General features: G+C 42.1%; 1 protein-coding gene across 2 annotated transcripts in view; it reads right to left on the reverse strand.

Moving 5' to 3' along the window:
• Window positions 1-16,638, reverse strand: part of adcy8 (uncharacterized LOC549366) — a 191,027-nt gene that overhangs the window by 108,839 nt on the left and 65,550 nt on the right. For both annotated transcript variants that reach the window (XM_031903382.1, XM_031903383.1), the window contains exons 3-4: window positions 6,787-6,917; window positions 5,075-5,186 (exon numbers count right to left, since the gene is read on the reverse strand). In XM_031903382.1, the coding sequence (XP_031759242.1) occupies window positions 5,075-5,186; window positions 6,787-6,917 (243 nt within the window). The remainder of the gene's footprint in view (window positions 1-5,074; window positions 5,187-6,786; window positions 6,918-16,638) is intronic.

A 16,638-nucleotide genomic window follows, 5' to 3' on the forward strand; every position in this document is an offset into this window, starting at 1 on the left:
CTAAGTTTGCTCATAGCCTGCACAGAGAGATACCATAAAACTATGGCACATAGGGATTCCCCAGTACTAAGCACAATTCAGCAGGAACAGCCCCCTAAGTTTGCTCATAACCTGTACAGAGAGATACCATAAAACTATTCCCTGTTGCTTTGTGTTGAATTTGGTTGGTCCATAATGGCTTCCCATGTTACATAACCTCACATTGCCACTACATGTGTAGGGAAGATGTCTGTAGGCCTTAGTTCTCTCAGCGGTATGAATTACAGGTAATTATATTGGGTGCTGTCCATGGTATTGAATGACCAGTTTCCATTGCAAAAAGCTTTCAAAGGGTTTTGCTTTCCATTATTACATTTCAGAGGTCAGTGGTTTTTAAAAAATGCTGAATCATGGGCACAAAGCATTGGGATTTCCACTAATGGTTAAACGACCCACCTTGCTCCCATGCAGTACAGTCAACCGTAAAGTCACTCTAATAAAGAAAATCATGAGAGTCACGTGATTTCATACATCCAATGGAATTGGACACCTTGGACAATGTCCAATTAGGACTATGTACTGAAATATGCTCATGACATCTTCAAAAGGCAAAGGCATGGCTATCGAATGACAACCCAAGGCTAGTTGTCTTGACAGTCTAATTGATTTACTACACAAGGTGGCTTCATATGACAGACGGTATCACAAAACAGGTCAAACAGCTGTTTCAGGAACGGATTTGGTGTCTAGGGTTTCACCCGAGCAGCTTCTCCTGCATTTTGAATGACATAGCGAAGAAATAGATTGGCAGAGATGGTGATGCTCTCCTACAGTTCCGTAACCATACAGGAATATGGGGTAACGCCGGCTACTGCTTCTCCCTGTCCGGTAATCAGCAACAACCAATCCGGAATATTCACTCAACATTACAACTGCTCTAGATAGATCAAAGCTAACGTTCGATTGACTACAAAGACATTTCTCCACATTAGTACAGGGGCTATGACCAAAAAGCTTCAACTTGCAATAGGTCCATTTTAATTGAAAATAAATGTGGTAGAGGTCCTCTGGGTTGATCCAGGGACTGGTCCGATTGCCATCTTGGAATTAGGAAGGAATTTTTTTTCCCCTCTGTGGCAAATTAGAGAGGCTTCAGATGGGGTTTTTGCCTTCCTCTGGATCAACTAGCAGTTAGGCAGGTTATATATAGGCATTATGGTTGAACATGATGGACGTATGTCTTTTTTCAACCCAACTTACTATGTTACTATGTAATCAGTCTTTGGTGAGGTTTGGTATCAACCATAGGCCCAACAGTATATACCCCTTAATCCCACTAAACTGGACCTTCATGTTATTCTTCTAGGAGTATCTGGAAGAATAAAATGAGCATTGTCCATTTGGCCTTCAGGCTCAATCGCCCACCCACTGTTCCATGTTCCCTTATTGGAGCCAGTCCCACAGTCTAGGAACCACTGCTATACAGCTTTATAGCTTTCTCCAAGCTATAATAATAAGCCAAATGTGCTTTATGCATAGACTACAGCGGCAATAGAATTTTCTGTGGACCAAATTTGCACTAAATTTTTTCCAATCTGCGGCAAATTAGAGAGGCTTCAGATGGAGTTTTTGCCTTCCTCTGGATCAACTAGCAGTTAGGCAGGTTATATATAGGCATTATGGTTGAACGTGATGGACATATGTCTTTTTTCAACCTAACTTACTATGTTACTGTGTTACTATGTAATCAATCTTTGGGGAGGTTTGGTATCAACCATAGGCCCAACAGTATATACCCCTAAATCCCACTAAACTGGACCTTCATGTTATGCTTCTAGGAGTATCTGGAAGAATAAAATGAGCATTGTCCATTTGGCCTTCAGGCTCAATCGCCCACCCGCTGTTCCATGTTCCCTTATTGGAGCCAGTCCCACAGTCTAGGAACCACTGCTATACAAATACGTATTACAGAAACCTATGATTTATTGGAGTATGAGGTCTATCAGTTTTCTCCAGCTATTAGTCAAATGTGCATTATCCATAGACTACAGCGGCAATAGAATTTTCTGTGGCCCAAATTTGCACTGTCTCTGTAAGAAAAGAACAAATGTCAGACCGAGAAGGCGGTGTATTTTCTCTGTATCTATATATAAAGTGCACATTGTGCTGGCGTCAGCGAGCCAACGGGGGCTTGGATATCATTTTGCTATGACTAATAACCACGGCTCATTCATGCCAAAACTGCAACTGAAATTTCCCAGTTTTGACAGGAGATGTTGATGAGGCACAAAAATTAGAGCTGGAATGTTGAAGGTTGGATGATTCACTTTATTTGTCCCACATGTGGATGACATTCCAAGCGGCCAACCTTACACAGTTCCGGTGCTGCCTGAATAAGCCCCCTGTGAGACTAAAAGGCATTCTAATATATAACACATGTTGGGGCCGTAACGTTCAACCTGTAACATTCCACTTCTTCACATGTGCCTCATATTCAAGGAAAGCTCAATGTGACCTAATCTGCAATCTATTATTTTGAAATTGTGCCAACATTAAACTATGCCTGGGTAGGTATTCCCCCCCCCCCCATACTAAGCAAAGGGACAGACTAAGCTTTCTCATAGACTGAATGCAACTCTTTCCTTTATAAAGGTATACATTAGGGATGCACCGAATTCCAGATTTGGGCGAATTCTGGCTTTTTTTTGAGGATTCGGTTTTGGCCGGATCCGCGGTCTGGGCCGAACCAATCCGAATCCTAATTAGCATAAATTAGCATTAGGAAAGGGTTAAAGTGCCAGGTGAAACAAATTTTTAACCCCTTTCCAATCCTAATTAACACTGAATCCTTTAGTGTGGGTTCAGGGGTTCGACCCAAAAAAGTGGGTTCGGTGCATCCCTAGTATACATGTAGGGGGGATGAAAGTGTACAGTACATATCATTCTACTGAGCACAAGAGAATCAGTGACCCCTACTGTCCCAAGGGAATTATGGGTAACCCCAGTTCATAGAAGGGAGGGTCAACCAGGTCTAAGTATTTGTCTAACACTCTGAGGATAAGATAATGGTAGATGGTAGTAGGAGGCCTTGGTAAAGAAGCAAGAAGGGTGGAAGTTGGGTAGAGGGATTCGGTCAAATAGGATGAGATGGTGTAAGAATAACCCATGTTCTAATACCTTCTGAAAGTGTGGGACGTGAGTAGAGTAGCAAATTAGAGAAACAAAAGTAGAGCAGGGTTAATTCTCAAGGTGATCAGAATAGTAGACAATGCCTTGGAGGCATCACTATAAGAGCTGGCATTCTGGAGTTGGACACCTGCTGTACAGCGTTGGATTGGGGCATCTGGGGTCCATTGGGGCTGCCACTTCAAGGCCCCTCCTCCCGAAACTGAGTGCCACATTTAGCAAAAGTAGAGCAGGGTTAATTCTCAAGGTGATCAAGGGGTTATTACCAGGGTAGTAGACAATGCCATGGAGGCATCACTATAAGAGCTGGTATACTGCAGTTGGACACCTGCTGTGCAGCGTTGGATTGGGGCATCTGGGGTCCACTGCGGCTGCCACATCAAGGCCCCTCCTCCCGACAACCATTTTCCCCATACACCATGTCACTTCCCGCTAACTCTTCACCTTAACTTTGAGGATGTGGTTGGGGGTGAAGGAGCAGGCCTGGGCCCATGGGAACCATGAGAGCAGGGTAACCCCCCGGATATTCTACTGGTGTCCCAATGGCCGGGTATTTGTGTACTAATTAGTGATGAGTGAATTTTTTCACCAGGCATGGATTCGCAGCGAATTTCTGCATTTTGCCATTGGCGAATTGTTTCGCGAAACTTCCGTGAAAATTCACCGTGGAAAAATTCGTGGGGTGACAAAAATTAGACGTGGGCGACAAAAAAGTCGTGGACGGCAAAAAAATTGCGCGACAAATTTCGTTTCGCAAATTTTTTGATGCTTTGCTAATTTTCTTGCTGTTTCGCAAATTTTCTGGCGAAGCGAAACGGGACAGATTCGCTCATCTGTCCTGTTTCGCCAAAAAATTAGCAAATCAAATGGCGAAAATAACGCACGTCAATAAAAAATTGTCTCCTGCAACTATTCTTTTGACGTGCAACTATTTATTTTGATGCAAGACTATTCTTTTGATGCCCGTGACTACTGTATATACTCGAGTATAAGCCGATCCGAATATAAGCCGAGGTACCTAATTTTACCTAAGAAAACTGGAAAACGTATTGACTCGAGTATAAGCCTAGGGTGGGAAATGCAGCAGCTACTGCTAAGTTTCAATAATCAAAATAAATACCAATAAAATTACATTAATTGAGGCATCAGTGGGGTATATGTTTTTAAATATTTATTTCAAAGAAAAACAGTAAACTAGCTCTGTAAGCGGAGAAGAGGGTCAACAAAAACAATATGAGTACTAGCCCACGCTCATTGCACATTGGCAAACTGGCAGCAGACCCGGTCCCGGAGGGATGTAAGGGGAAATAAGTATTGCTAGTGGGAGCCTAGGCCTGGGCACTGGGAGGGTCTGGTTGCGGGGGGCCTAATTTGCACACAAAGGACAGAGGGTGCTAGTCTAGAGGGACCCATGGCACCCGACTCGAGTATAAGCCGAGGGTGACTTTTTCAGCACATTTTGGGTGCTGAAAAACTAGGCTTATACGCAAATATATACTGTATTTATTTTTACGCAAGACTATTCTTTTGATGTCCAATATTTGGACGCGTGGCAAATTTTTCCGTGGCAATTTTTTTCATCCGTTTTGCGAAACAATCCGCCAATGACAAAAGCGGAAATTCGCCGCAAATCCATGCCTGGCGAAACATTTCGCCCATCACTAATACTAATCTCTTAAAGTGACTTGTGAAGGATTGTAATGTGTATGTTTCAACTTGGAGACCTTTCCTCCACGCAGATAACCCGACCCTGCCCAGAAAGCAGCAGGAGGCTCATACAAATTCAGTTACAGACAATTTTAAAAAACAAGAATAATATTGGAGAATTTGCAATAGTAAACGATTATCACCCAGAATCTCCTTCATAACATCCCGCATTTAATGCATTTCCAAAGTGAATACAACTCACATGAGCCAATCGGTCGAATCTGGCAAAGAGCTCGTTCAACATCCGCACTAACTCCTGGGCCGAAAGCGTAGTGGACAGGTTGGTGAATCCTTTGACGTCTGCAAAAAGAATGCTGAATAAAACATGGAAATAGCATTAATATTTCATATTCACAAGAACAACTGAACATTCTAAACTCTCCACAGATTCCTTATTGCCCTACCCATTAGGGAACTCTATCGTGGCAAAAGCTTTCTCAGGGGCATTTAAAGCAATAATTGGTTCAGCGTAACCTTGACTTCAGAGCAATTAGGAAACACCATGAGGGATCTGCCATCATCTTAGGTATAGAATGCACTAGGGGGCAGCGGTGTACGTCACTCTCATACAGGCTAAATTGGGTCGCTTGCATATATTACAGGTCATTAACCAGGGAGATGAAGAAATCTTAAATGCTTAAAAAAGACAAACGGATGGAGTGAGAACGCAATTATATGTATTGTATTGTTATTATGCATATCACGCAATCATTACCAACTAATTTAATGACTCCTGTTAAAGAAAATAAATAACAAATTGAATTTTACACACCAGAGGAAATAGTGCAAGTGCTAGAGCAATAAGAAGCACAAAATTGCATACATGGTGCATTGGCTTCTGTAGCAGTGGCAGCTGAACCTTGTGCCATATTAAAATGGTGGAGAATGCGGCTTTCATACAGTAGGAGAGCAAACTCTATTTCCATCCTATTCAAGTGAACAGAGTTGGGGCTGGTGATTTCCCCTCTGATTAACTATGGTGAGCTCTATTTTCACTCTTATAAATCTTAATATGCCCCATAGTGAATTAAATGTTTTGCCATAGGGTATAGGACCATGAATTAAATCCTTTTATATACTATGTTCCCTGAAGCTTTGTTCATTTTCCCAATGTTTTGACTGATCTCATTTCACATCTCCTATGGCAAATAAGCTGTAAGTATATGGCTCTCGGGGCCGAGGTCAATACCAAAGAGATCTGACTTTGTGTCTAATGAAGAAGGTGAAGGTTGGCCATGATCCTAAATCACCACTGCTAACACAGTCCAGAAGCACCAAATTAACACCAGGGTAGAGTCAAAGGAAAAGATGGGCTTCAGTAATAAGGAATAAGGCCCTGTAGCTATAAGACTATGAAGATTTTCATTCATCCAGGTCATGGTATATCTAGTATAAATAAATCTAAAGCATCTGGACTTGTTAAGTAATCATTGAAGACGTTTCACTACTCATCCGAGCAGCTTCTTCAGTTCAACTGACTGGTATGGGAAGTCCTCAGCATATGAACTCTTCCACTAATCCAATCACAATGGCACTAATTCCCATCAGTTGAACTGAAGAAGCTGCTCGGATGAGTAGTGAAACGTCTTCAATGAATACTTAACAAGGCCCTGTAGCTGTTTCTCCAATTCCAGAGTTACAACAGCTTGAGAGCCAAAGGTTGGGCATCCCTGGTGTAAATACTGAAAAGAACTGCTATACAATATAATGTGTCCTTTTATCTACCTTTCCATCCAAGGGTCCCTAGAAGCACAGGGAAAATAGTCCCTTACCCCAAAGAATCCATGACCAGCAGCAGTATATGGAAGGCAAACTTTGTAACCCTAGTGCTTAGGGCCAAATACATGGAATGAAAGCATTCATTCATTAAGCATTATACATTAATCATACATTCAAAAGTTAAATGTCCCTTACCTGACATTTTCATAGCGGTGGATATAAATCTTGTGGAACTGATGCTGCAGATGTTCATCTTCAACATTGGTCATGTCATTGATCATTTCAAGTACAACAAATCGGGGTAATACTGATAAAACGAGCCTCTCCTGTGGAACAGGAGGACAGGTAGCTGTTAGGAGACTGCTCTTGGAGAAAAGCATGGTCTAATGGAATGTAGGGATCTTTGTTGACTAGAAGCCTGCCCAGCACAACTCATTGTAGTTCTCATGAAGATGTGGTGACCAGGTTACTAGCTATTAAAGAACATATGGGTACAGCATAATTATAACACTTCTCTAGACACAATTTATGAATGAGCTGTAATATATATTACATATACAGGTATGGGACCTATTATCCAGAATGCTTGGGACCTGGGACCTGATATAATCTTATATAATCCAATAAGGATTATTTATATCTTAGTTGGGATCAAGTACAGGTACTGTTTTATTATTACAGAGAAAAGGGAATCATTTAACCATGAAATAAACCCAATAGGGCTGTTCTGCCCCCAATAAGGGGTAATTATATCTTAGTTGGGATCAAGTACAGGTACTGTTTTATTATTACAGAGAAAAGGGAATCATTTAACCATGAAATAAACCCAATAGGGCTGTTCTGCCCCCAATAAGGGGTAATTATATCTTAGTTGGGATCAAGTACAGGTACTATTTTATTATAACAGAGAAAAGGGAATCATTTAACCATGAAATAAACCCAATAGGGCTGTTCTGCCCCCAATAAGGGGTAATTATATCTTAGTTGGGATCAAGTACAGGTACTTGATGACGTCTGGTTTCTGCCATTTTTGCCTCTAAACGTCTTCAAAAAGTCTGAAAGAGAGACAGATCGTGCTCGGTAGGTCTGCCACCTGGTTGTATATCACTGCTGGACAAACTCTAATATAGGGAATACTACTAGGGGTGCACCGAATCTCGAATTTACACCCTCTTATTGGGGGCAGAACAGCCCTATTGGGTTTATTTAATGGTTAAATGATTCTCTTTTCTCTGTAATAATAAAACAGTACCTGTACTTGATCCCAACTAAGATATAATTACCCCTTATTGGGGGCAGAACAGCCCTATTGGGTTTATTTAATGGTTAAATGATTCCCTTTTCTCTGTAATAATAAAACAGTACCTGTACTTGATCCCAACTAAGATATAATTACCCCTTATTGGGGGCAGAACAGCCCTATTGGGTTTATTTCATGGTTAAATGATTCCCTTTTCTCTGTAATAATAAAACAGTACCTGTACTTGATCCCAACTAAGATATAATTACCCCTTATTGGATACAAAACAATCCTATTGGGTTTAATAAATGTTTTATTAATTTTTTAGTAGACTTAAGGTATGGAGATCCAAATTTAGGAAAGACTCCTTATCCGGAATACTCTTGGTCCCGAGCATTCTGGATAATGGGTCCTATACCTGTACTTTACTCAAATTTGACTCTCAATGGCCTTTATAGGGGGCCAGTCTGTATAGCCCTCTAGTCCATCAACTCTCCTGCTGCGGGCTCTCGGCACCTCCCAGCAGCCTTAGCAATGCCCGGTATTCACAAACCCACTTGAAAATCTGCATAGTTTTCAGCCAGGCTGGAATTCACACATTGGACACTAAAGAAAGCAGCGCGTTCCAAACGGCTGATTTAACATTCCGGCGGATTGAATATCTTGCTTTTCCACGCTACGCTGCCCTTTTATAAATATGCAAAAGCCACACACACATAAGGCAGAGGGAAAAAAAAAAATCCCCGACAAAACGAGCCTTTTCTCCAGATCTTTCAAGTTTCCCCTTGGAATGATAATGAACCGGCCAAGAAAGAATTTACACAGAAATGGGATTTGGATTGTGTGTTAAATTCCCATTTGATTTTTCAGCTGAAATGATACAGATGCAGTTTTATGGAATGTTATGGAATTAAGCGATGGTGCAGCAGAGGCAGAAAGGCATGGGCGATGGTCTCTGTAGGCTCTTAAATATGAGAGCAATGGTTGGTAAGTATGGGGCACGCTCAGAACAGAGATAGCACCTTGCCAAAAAAGGCAGATTCTTACGTAAATAACAGAATCATAAGCACTTAATTTTCATGCAAAGGGCAACATTGAGCCCCTCTATGACCATGAACTAAGTGATCTCATTATCTTCTATCCAGCTGCACCTATGAGTGGTCGGATCTGGGTTCAGACTGTATCACATTATATTATATTTTTCATTTTTTTTTATGCATATTCCAACTATAATAATGTATATGAGAAAGCTTTCAGTTGCACGAACCTCTCTTTATACTGCACTGGTTCATAGCATTTTGATACATCGCTATCGAAGAGAATATATAGAGGTCAAGGAACTGTGGGCTATCAACAGTCCAAAATTTAGAATAATGGAGGGTTGTCAGGACCTGCCTGTACTCAAACTCTGGACTCTATGTTAGGCAGGTTCTGCATTACCGCACTGAGCCACAGGAGACCTTGGGCATCCAGCCCTAAACATTATGTTCACCCCTCTTTGCTTCATTGTTGACTCGCCTCCTCCTCCCTTAGTAAGCCCAGGTGGTTGCAATTGGACAATTAACGGGCTTTATAAGCCAGTTACAAGCAGGGGTTGCTTTTTCATTAAACCCTTTTGTGATCCTGTGACCATACCTGCCCGACTCCTGCCCGTGTTCCTGCCTGGTTCCTGCCCGTATTCCTGCCGGTGTTCCTGCCTGGCTCCTGCCCGTGTTCCTGCCTGGTTCCTGCCCGGTTCCTGCCCGTATTCCTGCCGGTGTTCCTGCCCGTGTTCCTGCCTGGTTCCTGCCCGTGTTCCTGCCTGGTTCCTGCCCGTGTTCCTGCCTGGTTCCTGCCCGTGTTCCTGACCATGTTCCTGCCCGTATTCCTGCCTGGTTCCGTTCGCTTCACCCTGTTCCTCGTCTCCTGTTCCTGACCTCTGTTGGATCTCCCGGCAGGGTCGGACTGGGCCACCGGGACACCGGGAAAAATCCCGGTGGGCCCCGCCCTAGTGGGCCCCAGCGGCCCAGTCTGACCTTTACCGGCGCTCCCCCTACTGACTGTTCCTCCCCTGACGCGTTCAATTTATACGCGCTCGGGGAGGACGTCAGGCGGGGGCCCTGCGGGGGGGGGGGTTAGGGGACGCAGCTGGTACACCTGCAGGGCCCCTGGGGTGGGAGCCCCGGTGGGCCCTGCACCCCCCAGTATTGACCTCGGCCTGTTTAATTGACTGCTCTCTGCCTTCAGCCTGCCCCTGACCACTGCCTGTTATTCGGACCCTCCTTGCCTGCTGCCAGTCCTGACCCTCTGCCTGCTTAACGGACTTGTATTGTTTTGCCGCCTGCCTCTGACCACTGGCACGTTGTGTGGACTTTGTATTTCTTTTGCTCATCCTTTTAATAAATGTCTCAGCATCTCAACATGGTTTCTGCTCATCAACAAGTGAGTTACCCTTTATATCCGTTTTACACAGCATATAGGCTCCTACCTGCCAGCCACCCACCTGTGGCTGTATCTGACAAGGGCACTCCGGGATAAGATATTCTTGCCCTTTACAAACAATCGAAAAAGAATAAATATATGAAATATCCAGGTGCTGGGGTTTCAACAATCCGCCCATTAGAGGATTATATAAACCAGTAAATCCCCAGGAAAACCCTGCACACCGGAAAAAACTTTCCCAGGGAGGTATTATAGGTAAAAAAACATTTTTATTTAACAAATCCTTATGCAGCCAAAATATTGCATTTTAAACAGTACAATATCCATCAATAAACAAGCTCCCTTGACAAAGGCGTTTGAGCCGAAACGTTGGGGGATTCTCTCATCCGGAGTATCTGCCTTCATATCCGTTTGTTTTTTCACTGGGTGGTATGTATTGTTTATTGATGGATATTGTACTGTTTAAAATGCAATATTTTGGCTGCATAATGATTTGTTAAATAAAAATGTTTTTTTACTATAATACCTCCCTGGGAAAGTTTTTTCCCGGTGTGCAGGGTTTACCTGGGGGTTTACTATCAACAGTTCAACCCAGAAATGATGGGGCCCTATACTACCTAGTTAGTAGCGCCCATTCGCTCATGGTGCCTATTATCTCACTGCCACCCAGAGGAAGGGGCCTGACAACTAAGTAAACTCAATTTCATTGGTAGTCTAAATAGAATACATCCCAATCAGCATCAACTATGCCCATACCTATTATGTGACAGATCTCAACCCCAATCAGTGTCCATGACTAGGAGGGAGTTGCCTATCTGGGTCCCCCTCAGGACACCCCTTGGCTCACTTAATTGGGGGCCCTTGTCCAATAAAATGTATTTAAGATGTATAAAATGCATGTAACTGCATTTAGAAACACATCTACAAACACATCAATGCGTTTTTATGTTTTAAACATTCATTTGAATTGATGCATGTTCCAAGCCTGTGCCTACATAGCCCAAGGCTATCCAATAAACTGTGCAGCCAACAGCATGGATTTACATTATCTATCCATTAGCCAATTAGCAGATTGATTTAGTTTGCGTGCATTTTTAATGTACAAAAAGCTGGAAATGACAAACTGGTATGTTGAAATGATAAACTGACGTCCCAACACACGCAATGGGCTCCAAGGAGATGATGAGCTGACTATAATGTTAGTGCCATGTGGTGCAAATTGATTACTGCTCCCTGTAGGTTTGTAACTGAACTGCAACGAGGGATCCCTGGAGCCACCGCCTAATGCAGGGGAAAGTGCAGGGACCACAATTACATTTTTATCCATTAGGCAGGGCTATAAGTCATACAAAGACAAGAGGTCCTCTCCACTCACCCATTATCAATAAATATATATACTGTATATATATATACATTGTGCATTAAGCTACTACAAATGCCCTCCTCTTTAAACAAAACAGGGATTGTTTTCCCATATATTGCAGTTACAGGTATAGGACCCATTATCCAGAATGCTCGGGACCAAGGGTATTCCGTATAAGGGGTCTTTCGGTAATTTGGATCTCCATATCTTAAGTCTATTAAAGAGTCAATAAAACAGTAAGTAGTAATTATATCTTAGTTGGGATCAGTTAGAAGGTACTGTTTTATTATTACAGAGAAAAGGGAATCATTTAACCATGAAATAAACCCAATAGGGCTGTTCTGCCCCCAATAAGGGGTAATTATATCTTAGTTGGGATCAAGTACAGGTACTGTTTTATTATTACAGAGAAAAGGGAATCATTTAACCATTAAATAAACCCAATAGGGCTGTTCTGCCCCCAATAAGGGGTAATTATATCTTAGTTGGGATCAAGTACAGGTACTGTTTTATTATTACAGAGAAAAGGGAATCATTTAACCATTAAATAAACCCAATAGGGCCGTTCTGCCCCAATAAGGGGTAATTATATCTTAGTTGGGATCAAGTACAGGTACTGTTTTATTATTATACAGAAAAGGGAATCATTTAACCATGAAATAAACCCAATAGGGCTGTTCTGCCCCCAATAAGGGGTAATTATATCTTAGTTGGGATCAAGTACAGGTACTGTTTTATTATTACAGAGAAAAGGGAATCATTTAACCATGAAATAAACCCAATAGGGCTGTTCTGCCCCCAATAAGGGGTAATTATATCTTAGTTGGGATCAAGTACAGGTACTGTTTTATTATTATACAGAAAAGGGAATCATTTAACCATGAAATAAACCCAATAGGGCTGTTCTGCCCCCAATAAGGGGTAATTATATCTTAGTTGGGATCAAGTACAGGTAGTGTTTTATTATTACAGAGAAAAGGGAATCATTTAACCACGAAATAAACCCAATAGGGCTGTTCTGCCGCCAATAAGGGGTAATTATATCTTAGTTGGGATCAAGTACAGGTACTGTTTTATTATTACAGAGAAAAGGGAATCATTTAACCATGAAATAAACCCAATAGGACTGTTCTGCCCCCAATAAGGGGTAATTATATCTTAGTTGGGATCAAGTACAGGTACTGTTTTATTATTACAGAGAAAAGGGAATCATTTAACCATTAAATAAACCCAATAGGGCTGTTCTGCCCCCAATAAGGGGTAATTATATCTTAGTTGGGATCAAGTACAGGTACTGTTTTATTATTACAGAGAAAAGGGAATCATTTAACCATTAAATAAACCCAATAGGAATGTTCTGCCCCAATAAGGGGTAATTATATCTTAGTTGGGATCAAGTACAGGTACTGTTTTATTATTACAGAGAAAAGGGAATCATTTAACCATTAAATAAACCCAATAGGGCTGTTCTGCCCCCAATAAGGGGTAAATATCTTAGTTGGGATCAGTTACACAGAAAAAGGAAATCAGTTAAAATGGAGTCTATGGGAGATGGCCTTCCATAATTCGGAGCTTTCTGGATAACGGGTTTCCGGATAAGGGATCCCATACCTGTATATTTAAGCTGCCCAAATTTGTCCTGGTCTGGCCAATCCAACACTGACCTTATTCTGATTCATTACTCTATTATACAAGTTGTTCCTGCAACATGGCCTTCAAAATTAAAACTCCCAAATGGTTGCCCTTTTTATTAGCCACCACTGGGATCACCTGACTGGTGGCCAACATGAACACAGCGCTGCATGAAGAAAGGTGCAACTATTATGCTCCATTCTAGGAGTGCAGAGCGTTATGCCTCGGGCTCGACCCACAAATTAGATTAGGGCAAGATGAACAGTGCAAAATAACCGATCTCTGAGCCTCTGTGCTAAGTGGCCCTACAGTCTCAGAGCACCCACAGAGCTGATTCCAAGGTGCTTTCAGAGTATTATTGCTTTTTGATATTTTCTGAACTAAACACATCATTTTTAGATAGGGGCACATTACATTAAACGGTTTCTAAAGCCCTTCCTGCTGGCTACCTGCTCTTTATGCCCTACTGTTCCTTGGAAGGAAGATTTGTGCCCCGAGGTTGCCAATTCTGACCCCTGATATTCCCTGCGTTTTGCTGCTGTGAGAAAGTTCCATGCTGCCTATTATTAGCAGTAGGAATAAGATCAGCGCACACCAGGGCTACAGCAGAATAATAGGCTCCTAAGCTGACAATAAAGCCTCTGATCTCATTCTTGGCTTTGCGCTGCAATAGGAGACAATTACACTGCTATACTATGGCATTACAATGGTGCTATCCTTAATGTATGAATCATTATCCCACCACCATAAATGAATAATGGTGGCTCACTTTCACACAAAATGCACCAGTGAACAGAAGGAAAGAACCCAGTTCTCATATTCCCCATATATATACTCATTGCTTTATTCTAAGGAACAATATTTGATTGTTTTGCTATGGCTGTGCTTATACTGTAGGTACCAACAGTGGCTCAGTAGGTGAGACTATACAGTAACAATGCCTCTTATACAGGAAGGACTACCCTTGTGCAATTCTTTTATTCTCAATGCTTTTCAATTCGACTATAAGCTCTGAGGGGCTGGCACTAGGTTAGGTTCATGGCATATGCCAAGATGCCAGTGCAAACAATCTAGATACCCTTCTGTGCAGCCTGTTGTTCAGGTCAATGAAAAGCATTTTCGGTTTGAAAGTCAGATGTTGTGAGAGGTAGGTCCCATCTTAATGACTGCTAGCGTAGTGTGGGATCAGGACCATCCTATATCAGAACACTTACATGTGCTTTGGATAATGTTCCTCCTTTGTCTTTGGGGGAAAAGGTGGACAATCTTGGGTAGACAATAGTTTTGTTGACTTTGGCCAAGTAGCTTATGCAAACCGGCCAGCACACCCTGGACTCTCTGGATTATATCACTCACTGCTTGGTTGGGTAGGGCCCAGAACACATTTAGTTAAGCCTAGATAGAGAAATATTCATCACAACAGAGTGAATAAAAGTAGGAGTCACCTTTGAGCTTGTTCCACTTGTTTTCTGTATGTTTTCTGTATGGACTTTTCATATTTGATCTGAGCTTTGTCATATATTGTTTGACCTGGGTGCAAGTTCCCCCTGCCTGAGTACCCAATGTGCATTTTTGGCCTAAAAGTCAGATGTTGTGAGAGATAGGTTCCATTCATCTTAATGACTGCTAACGTGGTGTGGTATCAGGACTTTCTCCACCAGCCTATTTCAAAACCTTTATATGTGCTTTGGATAATGTTCCTCCTTTGTCTTTTGGAAAAATGGTGGACAATCTTGAGTAGACAATAGTTTTGTTGACTTTGGCTGAATAAAAGTAGGAGTCACATTTGAGCTTGTTCCGCTTATTTTCTGTATGGACTTGGGCAAGTAGGTGGCCTGTTGCCACATTTCCTTCTCCTGGTTATATATTTGACCTGAGCTTGGTCATAAATTGTCTGACTTAGTAGGAAGTTCCCCTGCCCGAGTACCACACTGGACTGTGGATCTAGACCAAAACCAACAGATCCCCCCTCGCCCTAATATCCTTGCTAGAATGTAAGCGTTCTGAAGGCTACAATTATACAACCAGTGGGTATCAGAAAAGATCAATAAATACAGTAACTGAAGATGGAAGGTGGACTGTAGGACTATGGGGCTTCTTCTTCTTGCACCTCCTAAGTCTGGCTCCAAGATAAGGTTCTAGAGAAAATAAATTATATTTTCTGAGTTTTCTAAGAGGGAATCAAGACCCTGATGCATGAGCTTAACTTTGACCTATACATGTGTTTAGACAGTTAATGGACCCAATATAAACCAGCAGGCTATGTAGGGTATGAGATCTAGTATCCAGAATGTTTGGGACTTGGGGGTCTTACTGTAATATGGAGCATTGTGCTAAATCATCTAGGAAAAAACGTATAAACTCATTGCAGGACACAAAGAAAGGGACTTCCATATTTTACGAGTTTTCAAGGTCTTGGATAATGAGTTGTGTATAATGGATCCCATAGAAGGAACTAGTCATCTAGTCTTTGCTGCATGGGAACAAAGTCTAAGCAGACCTACTTGCCAGCATACTGGTCTCATCCTAGAGCAGAGCTCCCCAACTCTTTGTACCCTTCAGCAATATTTAGATGGGGAGCCACATTGCTTACAAGCTTTTGGTGAGGAATCCATGCCCCAGTAGAACAGAAATAGTGCTAATTTTGTCCCCCTAAAATAGGGATGCTCAACCTTTTTTCTTGTGAGCCCCACTCAGATGTATAAAGTGTTGGGGAGCCACACAAGCATGAACAATGCTCTTTGGGGGATGCCAAATAAGGGCTGTGATTGGTGATTTGGTAGCCCCATGTGCTGACCTGCAGGAGGCTCTGCTTGGAGTAAAACTGTATCTCTGGGCTTCCAAAACTTGCCTCCAAGCCAGAAATGTAAAAATGGGCACCTACCTGCTGCCAACGAGCCACTGGTTGGGGATCACTGGCCTATAACATCTTCTGACACTACTGGTTTCAGCTATTGCTAAGCTAAGTGAGGGAAAACGACCAGGCTCCGAAGCAAACATAACTCTATGCATGAAATACATCTGCCAAATCTCTATCAAACCATCTCATTTTTAATGGCAGTGGATTTTTTTTCCATGTAAGAATTCTAATTATCGGTTCTAATTGTGAGTCTATTTTATGTTTTCTTACACTTTTATTTTACACCAAGACTTCTGGCTGGGCTGCAGCTGTCACTTTGTGCCATATGTAGGAAGCATGGAGCCAACACGATAAAACAGACACATTTTAATCATCCCCGCGCTGCGTGACAAACTGTTTAGGGATATAATGCACCGCGCTCAGTAGCTGCTGCTTTTAGCATCTTGCACAACACAAAGCACATACGGCTTGGAAGCTGAGATTGTAAATGGGCCATTCTTTTATCCAGTTTAATTTTGGCTGCATTCCTTC

Source organism: Xenopus tropicalis, chromosome 6 (genome assembly GCF_000004195.4).
Source record: "Xenopus tropicalis strain Nigerian chromosome 6, UCB_Xtro_10.0, whole genome shotgun sequence".
In the NCBI taxonomy this organism is placed as follows: domain Eukaryota; kingdom Metazoa; phylum Chordata; class Amphibia; order Anura; family Pipidae; genus Xenopus; species Xenopus tropicalis.